Source organism: Galeopterus variegatus, unplaced genomic scaffold, assembly GCF_000696425.1.
Source record: "Galeopterus variegatus unplaced genomic scaffold, G_variegatus-3.0.2 Scaffold6709, whole genome shotgun sequence".
NCBI lineage: Eukaryota > Metazoa > Chordata > Mammalia > Dermoptera > Cynocephalidae > Galeopterus > Galeopterus variegatus.
Genome location: NW_007732820.1, coordinates 59,025 through 70,364, shown reverse-complemented (window position 1 = coordinate 70,364; position 11,340 = coordinate 59,025). Strand labels below are relative to the sequence as shown.

The 11,340-nt window shown below is 38.2% G+C and overlaps 1 protein-coding gene across 1 annotated transcript in view; it reads left to right on the top strand.

The window, feature by feature from the left end:
• The window catches only part of MROH9 (maestro heat-like repeat family member 9), a gene marked incomplete at its 5' end in the record, with an annotated part of 74,203 nt that overhangs the window by 24,888 nt on the left and 37,975 nt on the right, over window positions 1-11,340 (top strand). Inside the window, 5 exons of the mRNA XM_008591155.1 lie at window positions 712-866; window positions 3,116-3,281; window positions 4,695-4,837; window positions 5,878-6,015; window positions 7,643-7,763. Coding sequence (XP_008589377.1) covers window positions 712-866; window positions 3,116-3,281; window positions 4,695-4,837; window positions 5,878-6,015; window positions 7,643-7,763 — 723 coding nt within the window. The remainder of the gene's footprint in view (window positions 1-711; window positions 867-3,115; window positions 3,282-4,694; window positions 4,838-5,877; window positions 6,016-7,642; window positions 7,764-11,340) is intronic.

Sequence of the window (11,340 nt, the reverse complement as noted above, 5' to 3'; positions counted from 1 at the left end):
TTTGTTTGTTTGTTTTGTTTTGTTCTTAAATTGGTATATTCAACATTATATGATGTAATCATTTTTTGTGGCCCTTTACCAATTCCTCCCTTACCACTGCCCCCCTTTCTCACCTCTGTTAACCAATATAGTTCCATTGTTCCTCTGTTCCATTGTTTTGACTTTCTTTTGTAAGGACTTGAATTATTCATATTTTATTTTATTTTATTTTTTAATTGAAACATAATTGATTATACATATTTGTGGAGTATGGAGTTGACTATCAATACTTGTGTACAATATGTGATGATCAAATCAGGATAATTAGCATATTCATCATCACAAAACACAATCATTGTTTATGCCCATTTATCAATTTCTCACTAACCTCCCCCTCCCCTGTCCCCACCTCTAGTAACCACAGTCTTTTTCTACACGGAACTTATATGTCTTCTATAGTGAAATCTACCCTCCCAAAATATATTTTAAAAAATTTTTTAAATAGGTATTTCCCCATTCTCCACAAATGTGCAGGTTTATTCCTCATCCAAATAAATATTTTGCACTGTGTAGACATAAATATAAATATGCTTTCTGCTAATGTTTATTTGCATGTTAATTGCTGCCTTGGTCATTCAAAGAAGGACTGAATTCATAGGCTCAAGAAATGCCTTGGTTTAGAGGTGACCACGGAACTGGAGACTTTTTTGACTTGTGAAGTTTCTCTTCTAGGTGTCTAAGATTGTGGATGCTATTCATAAGCAACTAAGTGAAAATTCTTCTCACATTAGGAAGGATGCTATGTTGCAGGTCATCACCTTATTGACACGTGCTTCACCCAAGAAGGTCATCTTTCAACTTATGGACTACCCAGTCCCAGCAGACAAGTAAGCCACCCTCCGTCCCCCTTCAGCTACAGGTTTGTTCACAGGCTCCACCGTCAGATGGAGCTGGGCTCAAATCTTGATCTGTCATGACCACACCTGGTTTCTTTTTCCTGAAAGAAAGAATCTATTTTTGCTTCATAGAGGATGATTGTAAGGCTTAAATAAGAGCATATATGTTATTTGTATCCTTGTACAATATCTGGCACACAGTAGAAATGATCAGTGTCAGTATTACTTATCTGAGGCTATAAATTGTGTTCTGCTACAAATCCCACAGGAACATACCTCTCCCTTTCCTTTCCATTTGTGAATTTACTCATTTTTGTGTGTGTGAGAGGAAAAAAATTCATGAGTGTTTTTCTTGTTTATGAAGGACAAACATAAGATATGTCTACCCACCAATGAAATAATGAAACATTAAAAAACCCCAAATATAAAAAAGATCAAAAAAGGAAGAAAAATAAATATGAAAAGATTTTTAAAAATAAATAAAAATTAAAAAATTCCCAAGTGGAATTTGGGAGTCCCCTGTCCCTTAACTGTTCATTTGAAATTTGTGGTCTAGGATCACAAGAAATATTTAAGAAGAAAAAAATGCTAATGCGAGCCTATGTGACAGTATGAATTTAACAGGCACATTAGAAGAGTTTATAATATCACACCACTCATTTTACAGTTTGTACACTGGAAAGGAAGGGATTACTTCTCTACTATTAATAGCATAAAAGGCAGGAAGTTATATTATGGAAAGGACTCAAGCTGGAAAGCATCTGAATCTGGATTCCGTCCCAACCTTGATCCTTACATTCAGTGTGATGTTACACAAATTTGATAAAACCCCCTAACACTCAATTTCCTCACCTGTGAAATGAGTAAAGTTCTTTCTATCTATACAGCTGTTACATGGGCTAATGAATTAATGCCTGTGAAAGGTCATTGAAATCATAATGTTCTAAAAAAATTATATACAGTAACTTTCTTTTTCCAACTGCGAGATTGTATTTATTTAGAAAGCTTAAATTCGCAAAATACTTTACTATTCACAAAATTCCTGAAAAGATCTTTATAAGACTCAGTGTTTTCTCATTTAGGAACTAAGCACCCATTGTGTATAAAGTATTATCAGTGTTCAAGCATTTCTTTTCTTTTCTTTTGAGAAGGGGGAATATACCCACATGGATATAGGATAAAAGGTGCCAATGAATCCAGTACAAACAATATGTGCTGTGGAGGTACAGAAATCAGGCATAATTAGATTTAGGTGAACTTAATTTAAAAAGTTGTCAGCAAGTCTTATGCAATTGTAGGTGAGGATTAGAGTAGGCAAGGCCAGGATTTGGAGTCAAGCTAAACCAGAGAAATGTATGGAAGAACTGCCCAACCAGAAGGTATGAACAAGAGGTAAGAAAAAGAGACAGGGCAGCTGAGATCTGATGTCCATGTGGTTCTAAGCATGGTTCTATGTGTGAGCCCTGCAGGGAAGAACAGTTGGGTAAGGGGTTCCACAGAGCTGGGGATGTCCATGATCCAGGGGACTAGGCCTCTATATTAGGAACCCAAATGCAAAGAGACTGAGCTTCAGAACCCAGCAAGGATTAACAAGGATATATATCAGGACAGAGGTATACAGCAGTTTTTAAGATGAAAAATAGTAAGAAAAATCTTGAAAAATGTCCGAGTGTATAGGAAAATGAGTAAGGGGACTAGAGGTTGAGAAACCAGGGTTCTAGTCACATTTCTGTCACTCAAGTGTAACGTGACAAAATGGCTCAGTCCTCTGAGCTTAGCTTTTTATTCTTTTTATTAATTTATTTAGTTCTTTATTTACAGTTTAAGGTTTTCCTTTGTATATTGATTAATATATTAATTTATATTGCCATGCTGGTTTTCAAATATTCTAGTATCCCTGGACAAACAAGATCATAAGGTGGGAGGAGCAGAGAGAATATAGGGTGTTGAAAGCTAGTCAGTTCTTGACACTGAGCTGGACAGATATTTAAACAGCAGTAGGAAATGAACTTATGAACTGTATTTTCCATAGATCTCACTTAAATTCTTCCTCTGTTTTGGAGGATAAGAGACTTAGGAGATATTTGGAAATGGGAATCTTAGTCTGTTTTGGACTTGACTGCAGTGTCTTTGCTATATAAAGATGCAAAGCTAAGACTCGTTCTGATTCTTGTCATCACGTCAAGAAGGAAAGGACAAACGTATGATTCTCATCATGGGGGTGGGGGCTGTGTTTGCAGCACTCTGATTCTGATGTGGCAGGCGGCAGGATCTGAGTCAAGCGTGGCCCCTCACGTGCTGAGGACAATCCTGTTGATACTGAAAGCGAAGCCTGGAGAAATGCAGGAGACCCTAGAACAAAAAAAGCGTTTCTCTCTGGATACTACCAACATGATGCCTGTGGCGGTAAATCACATGAGTGTATCTTCTTATCAACTTTCTTTTCCTGATCTTCCCACAGACTCAGTCATGCTTTCTTGACACAGTCCTCCTCTCACGCATCCATTCATCCACCATGTACTTATTGAGTGCCTACTATGTGCCACACACGGAGAGTGGAACGCACATTCTGATAAGAGACACAGACAGTGAATAAATAAGTGTGTCATATGTCAGATAGTATAAAGCTTAGAAGAAATATAAAGTGGTATGGGGTAAAGAAAATGAACTGGCAGGGTTTAGGTAAGTTGGTCAGGCAAGCCTCTCTACTGAGGTGACATCTAATTAGAGACCTGAATCACTAGAGGGTGTGATCCTTGGGAGGGAGAGTTCTAGACAGACAGAAGGGATAAAGCCTCTGTAATGATGGGAGTTTACCTGGTATATCAGTGCATGCAAGGAGGCCAAAGAACCAAAGTGAATTGAGCAAGATAGAAAGTGTAGGAGATATCAGAGAGGTAGCCACCAGCTAGATCACATAGACTTTTGTAGGCATGAGAAGGCCTAATCTCATTTGTGTACCTTGTTATATATCTCCTAAGGACCAAAATCTCCTTTCCTGGGATAGTAAATTCAGGACTTACAGAGATATAGTCGAAAAAGAAATTGGCATTGCATCACAAATATGAGATGTTGGCATGTGTATTTCTTATGTGGATGCTTATTGCAGTGGTCAGTATGCCAAAAAATCTGGTGATGACCTGGCCTGCCTCAAAAAATTGGCATTGCATCACAAATATGAGATGTTGGCATGTGTATTTCTGATGTGGATGCTTATTGCAGTGGTCAGTATGCCAAAAAATCTGGTGATGACCTGGCCTGCCTCCCCTGGAATATCTCACTTCCCTGTATTGTTTAAGCACAAGGAGGATCTGGGTTATTAGGAGGATTATTCTTCATGGCCACATGTGAAGGAGGCCTTGGGATGTATGTCCTCCTTGGGAACCAAGTTGCTTCCCACTGGTTTGCCAATAGGGTTTTTTGTTTGTTTGTTTTGCTTTTTTTGTTTGTCTTGCTTTGTTTATTTGTTTGTTTGTTTTTTCGTTTGTTTGTTTTAAAAGATGACCAGTAAGGGGATCTTAACCCTTGATTTGGTGTTATCAGCACCACACTCTCCCAAGTGAGCCACAGGCCAGCCCTGCTTGTTTGTTTTTTAAATAGTGCTTTGAGAGCCCCTTGCTACGGAATTCAGGGCACAGTTCCTGGTTCACAGTTGATTTAGTAGCTCTTATTGGATGAATGAATACACGTTCATGCTCCAGGCTTCCTTCAAGCAGTCTGGGGGAGGATTGCAGAGTCCCTCCCTTTCTCCCCTCTGTAAGGCTGACTGGGTTTAGGTGAGGTGGTTACATTCTTAACTCTGGTTTCCTTCCCTTATAGGCATCTCAGGCCCTGTGCACGTTGCTGCCAGTTGGTTCTTACAAGAAAGCTGTGGCCCAGTTATTCCCCCAGCTCTTGATGGCCCTCATGCTCCAAATCTTCTACAGCGGTGAACTGAGACTGACAGCACAGGACAAGCACTTGTGAGCCAGTACTGGTTACTTCAGATTAAATAAGAGATAAGCACCAAGCTGTCTACTATTTCTACTCTCTTGGGTTCATGTGAGATTCTTTATGAGCCCGTGTACAGTGTATTCATTTATCACAGTTTTCTCTCCTCTGAAGGGTGGAATACCTTCAGAAAAGTAACTGTCCTGAGTACCTAGAACTTAGTTTACCTTCCCTGAGTATGTGTATAGCATATAAAGAAACACTACCACAGAAGACTCTTTATTCCTGCCATACTCACTGTCACATCAATGAGAGGCCACCAAGGGGGGAGAGAGCAGGGAGGATCATTAGATCCGAAGCCAGACACATTCCAGCTCTGCCATTTATTCTCTGATGGTAACTTCTCAGGGTTATTGTACATGCAGGATAAAATGGTGTGTACAAATGTGCTTTCTGAATCGTAAAGTTGTTTTGCAGTTGGGAATGCAATGTGTGGGCTTATGACAACATGCAGTCATTTGTCTACACAGGGAGAGGTTCAGCAACCCCCTTTTTTCCAAGAGCACAGTTAGTCTCACTGCCCTGCGGGAAGACCCCAACCCAGCTCTCTGCTACTTGTGCTTGTCTAGAATGAACTTCTAAGCCAGGCAGAGCTCTAAAACACAATCAGTCTCATTAATATATATAATTCACCCCCCGTCCTCCAAGCAGACATGCACAAAATTATCCCAAGTGGATAAGAATATATCCTATTTAAGGCATCCACAGAAGAAAAGAAACACCTTTAGCAAGTCATTACATCATTGAACATCTTTTACAAATAAGCTGATAAACTAATAGACCGTTCTCTGATTAACCCTAGATTTTATGTGCTAAAATTTCAAATTCACCCCTCACCCCATGTACTGTTAATCAGAAAGGATGAAGAGCATTTAGCAATCTCCTTCCTTTAAGATATCCCCTTTCTCAAAACCTGTATCTTGCCCAAGATGGAATGAAAAGGTAGTCCCTGTGTACTAATCATGTGAAGGTCACTGTCAGGTGATGACTCTGTTCTTCTTTGGGGCCTTAGCTATGCACGAGATGCACTAAGACATCTGCTGAATTGCTCTGGACTACAACAGGTGGATATTGCTCTAGAGAGAAAGAATTGCTGGAACCAGTTTTCCCAAACGCTGCATCACCATCATGGGGTCTACCTCGTTGCCAAGTAAGAACAGAGGGTTCTGTGTAGGATTCTCAGTCTCTATCCCACCTTCTTTACCTTCGTTCGATTAAGCCATGTGGGAACACAATTGGCATATTCCAATTTCCAGATCTCTCTTAATGATCTAAATTGCCATTATATTTCTACTTCTTTGATTATTTTGGATTTTTATTTTAGGGTATTTTTCCCTTTCCTTACCCTCTTACCTGATGATACAGATAGCCATTACCATCCTTCTGCGGCACAGGTTTTTCCTTTCAGATACAGAAAACTAGAGATGAGTGTTTTATTCCCCCTCTGATATTAGCTGATTCCTGCTCTGCACACATCACTTTTAAATGTGTTTCCACTTTAAAGAGGTCCAGTCAAAATCTATGTTCAATGAGCCAAATAAATTTGGGATATAATAATGGAAAAGGACTTTTATTATTCTTGTACTGCAAAGGGGATTTTTCTAGTTAGCACTTCAATTAATATCAAGCTTCTGATTATAGGGATCAGATTTTTTAATCAAGAATCAAGATACAGGGTCTTTGTAAAACGACAGACTACTTGAAGTTGTGACTTACCCAGAAAGTATGGTCAATATGGTCTGTGGAATCTTGGTGCTTTTAAAAATGGCATCTTGTTTGTACATATATTTCAGGAACAAACGACAGACTACTTGAAGTTGTGACTTACCCAGAAAGTATGGTCAATACGGTCTGTGGAATCTTGGTGCTTTTAAAAATGGCATCTTGTTTGTACATATATTTCAGGAACAAATTTTATTTTGTAAAAGTGTAATACACCTTCACCCTACTCGTGGCCACTAATTGTCATTCTACCTAAGAATATTTAAGAAATACCTTTGGATCTTCTTACTCAAAGTCTGGCCCACAGACCAGCAGCAAAAGCATGACCTCGGAGTTAAAAATTCATGGCCCACCTCAGACCTACTGCATCAGAATTTGTATTTTAGCAAGATCCCTGGGTAATTTGTATGCACATTAAAGTTTGAGAAGCACTGGTTTGGAAGACCAGACTGGAGTTCTAAAATGAAAAATTTTGTCACATCATCCTTCCCAATCCTGTCCCTACCAATCTGATCTAAGCCACTGTGTCAGGACAACCGTGAGCCTGGCCACTGCCCAAGTGTGTTATACAGAATGGCTTAGTGAATGAGAGCTCACCACCTCTTCTCCTGAGAAACCAAGGGTAGTCCCAAACTCTCTTCTGTCTTATATCATTCAAAGGAAGAGCTTGGTCCAAAACCACGAAGGTGACTGGCATGTGGCTATCTTGGATTGAGCACTGAAAATTTATTCGCCCTTTGGTCAAGGATTGACGTGATCTTGCACTCTTAAAATAAGGCATTCTGTTCTGTGGCAAAGAATGGGAGAGACAGGAAAGAGGGGTGACATTAAGGAAAGAGACTTTGACAGTGATAAAGGTAGATAAAATTCTCCAGCATCTATCTAGAATTCATAGTTTACCTTGGATTAGGAAATATCAGAGAATATCTTTCTTTTTATCTACAAGGTACAAGATATGGGGATAATGGGATTCTCTCTTTATCATTATTAGCACTTTTAATACAGAATGTGTTTTCTTCTTCTTTGCTAATTCAGTGCCTTATTCTCCTTTACAGAGCTCTCAGTGACTATAACTTTCCACAGTTTCCAGAGACTTTGCATTATCTCTACAAGCTCTCGGTGGAAGGTCCTAGAATGTCAGAAGACAGTGTCATCACAGTTGTATTCCTCACTGAAGTGAGTTTAATTAGGAGACTGTGAACAACTATTTCTCTCTCCTTTTCTCTATCCAAACATAAATCAAGATTCCAGCTTCTTATCTCCCCCTTTGAATATTGGTTCTTACCAAGGTTTAAGTGAATGGAAGATAGCTGAAGTTGGCACAGGGAAAGGGATGGATTTAGATCTGGATTATAGGAAGGCTGTCCCATCAGCTTGCTCCAGGAGTTGGTTTTTATCTTTTCCTAGGGGTGTGGAATTGCACAAACACTAATTATTTTTATATTTCCAGTTTATGCCTTTCTGCATGCTTGTTAAAGTATATTGAGGGATAATTGGGTTTACTAATGATAGTAGGTACCATGTGGAATCTAGATGATACTTCAGACCATCTGGGGAAAAAAAGGAATTGGCCAAATAACTGGGCAAAATAAAGATGTAGAACTATATTACTTTGTATATGAATATTATGCCATGTACTGTAATGCCATACAGGATTCAAGCAAATTGAGGAAGTCCTTTTTCTTACAAAAAGTAAAGATTCTATGTGTTGAAATTATAGGAATCAAATCTAATTTTCCCATAAAAGTAATATTGTAGTCAAGTATTACCTAAGGTATAATGCCCAATACTTTCAAAAATTTGAAATGATTTCAAACATTATAGCAAAACAGTTAATAAACTGTAAAGGACAAACCCATATACTGTACTGTCTACTTTTAAAGCTTTCAGCAATACGCCTAAATCAGTTTAACTGAATATAGCAGTTGACAATCATCAGGATTTTTCAGATGTGCTTAACTCATTTGTATCTTTCATTAGTTTAATTGTGTGAATTGTTTTTATTCTATTGCCATTTAAATATGTATAAACATTAATTAGGTCTAAACATGCCATAAATAAGAGCTTCCATAAAATTTCAAAAGAAATTTACAAATGACATAGATTTATATTGGCATCATTCATGTGACAGATGGTGCTGAATGAAACCTAATTGCCTCTTTCATCGTGAATATGTGCTTGCTCCTGTGGGAGGTTGACATTCCTGTTTTTCCAAGTACTCAGCGATGACCACGTTCTTCTACCACTGTCTTTAATTTGAATTTGGGGGCATCTTCAATAGTCCAGTACACTGTGAGGTCACTTGGCCTTTAGTTTTTTAGCTTAGAAATGTATCTGTGTATTTTACTATATTGGGGCCTTATCGTCTAACAATACTTAGGATAGTACCTTCGATGCCAGTACCATTTATTTGTATATACTTGTTATTTCTAATTTTTTACTCGTATAAATAAAAATAGAGTTTACATCTTTGTGCCTGAATATTTCTTTTTTGGTATTTTAGATTATTTCCTTCTAATATGTTCCAATAATCTGAACTAATAGCTAAAGGGCATAAACATTGTAAAGGCTAAGGATTTTTAATGCCCACTCATTTCTGAAAGGCAGTGCCAGCTGCTGCTCCCCACGCAGCCTGTGCGTGTGCTCGTCCCACTGTGCTCCTGCCGTCACTAAACTTTCTTTTTTTTTTTTTTCACAAGCAAGAGGTTTTTATTTCCAGCATGCTGGAGGCCGCCCCGTTTTCAGGACAGGAGCGGCCCCGAATTCACAATGCAAGCAGCTTTTATACAGTTTTTTTTTTTTTTTGATGATTTTTATTTTGTCAGTATACAATGTAGTTGATTATTATGTCCCATCACCGAAACCTCCCTCCCTCCTCCCTCTCCCCCCTCCCACCCAAGTGTGTCCCCTCCATTTGCTTGTTGTAAGAACTTCAAAAAAATTGTGGTTGTTATATAACCACTAAACTTTCTTATTTGAGAGGTAGACAATGATGTTTTGTGGATGATTTTATTTGTCCTTAATTTTTAAATTTTTAGACAGGTTGCACATTTTAAAAATATAATTACTAATAATTTAAAGTTACATTTTGTGAACAGTCGGATTCTCCTTTACCCATTTACCTATTATGGTTTTAGTGTTTTTCTCAATGAGTTAACTGTACGACGTCTCTCCCCCTCTCTGTCTCTCTCTCACACACACACACACAAACACATGCACACACACATATGTGAAAGATATTAAGGTTCTTTATACATTTACTTATAATGCTTGTACAGAGTCAGTACCCAGTTTTTTTGTCTGCCTTTTAATTTTATTTATGGCATATGCTTTTCTCATGAAAGTTAAGCTTTAAGAAAAAAGCTTAATGAGTTGAACAGTATTCAAGGAGTCAATAAATATTTGTTCTTATTTTATTTTAATATATTCATATATACACACATATATATTAACTTTTACATGTAATTTTGTTTCACATGGAGTTAATATGATATACCATGAAATGAAGATTTAACTTTAGTTTTTGGTGAATAATTAACTACCCGTCTCAGCATCTTTAATTAATAAGCCTTAAATTCACCACTCACTGGTGATGCTGTCTTTATCATTTGTCAATTTCATATATACACTGTATTAGTCAGTTTATGTTTTTTATAACAGAATACCTGAAACTAGGTAATTTATAGAGAAGAGAAATTTACTTCCTACAGTTCACAGGCTGGGAAACTACAGTCTGTGGTGCACAGTTGGTGAGAGCCTGGTTGGTGGTAACTCTACAGCGACTCAGGGAATCAGGTGGTGAGAACGGCAGGAGCTATAGAGAGTGAAGTTTCTCATTCACTCTCCATTTATTTATTTCTTTTATTTATTTATTTATTTTCTTGTGACCAGTAAGGGGATCACAACCCTTGGTGTGGTGTCGCCCGCACCGCGCTCAGCCAGTGATCTTGTGACCAGTAAGGGGATCACAACCCTTGGTGTGGTGTCGCCCGCACCACGCTCAGCCAGTGAGCACACCAGCCATCCCTATATAGGATCCGAACACACGGCGGGAGCGTAGCTGCACTCCCAGCATTGCACTCTCCTGAGTGAGCCACGGGGCTGGCCCTCACTCTCCATTTAAAGCCATCAGCACCACACCTATTGCCACCCATCAATTTATTAGTCCATGAATGGATCAATCCATTCACTAAAGCATGGTCTTCACAATTTAATCACCTCATAAAGGTCCCACCTTTCAATTACTGTAATGGGATTTCCCACCCTCATAGCACTATTACAGTGGGGATTATGTTCCAATACATGAAACTTTAAAGGACACATTTACCCATAACATACACACACATATGCACACATACACACACATTAGGGTCTCTCTCAGGATATTCTATGAGGTTCCATTTATTTTTTTCCTGCTGTGGAAGTAACACACTGTTGAATTATAGCAGTTTAAAATATTTTTTAAATATCTGGCAAAGCAATTTCCCCCCAAATCTCTTCTTTTCAAAAAAATGTTTTGTCTTTTCCGTTTATTTGTTCTTCTAGGTAAATTTTTAAGTAATTTTTCCAAGTTTTTGGCAGATATATACAGGACATTTCACACAACAGGTAAAGAATACACTTTTTTCTCATCAGCTCACTGTACATTCTCCATGACAGATGACATATTAGGTCACAAATCTAGTCTCAGCAAATTTTAAAAAATTGAAATCATTCCAACAATCTTTTCAGACCACAATGGACTAAAACTGGA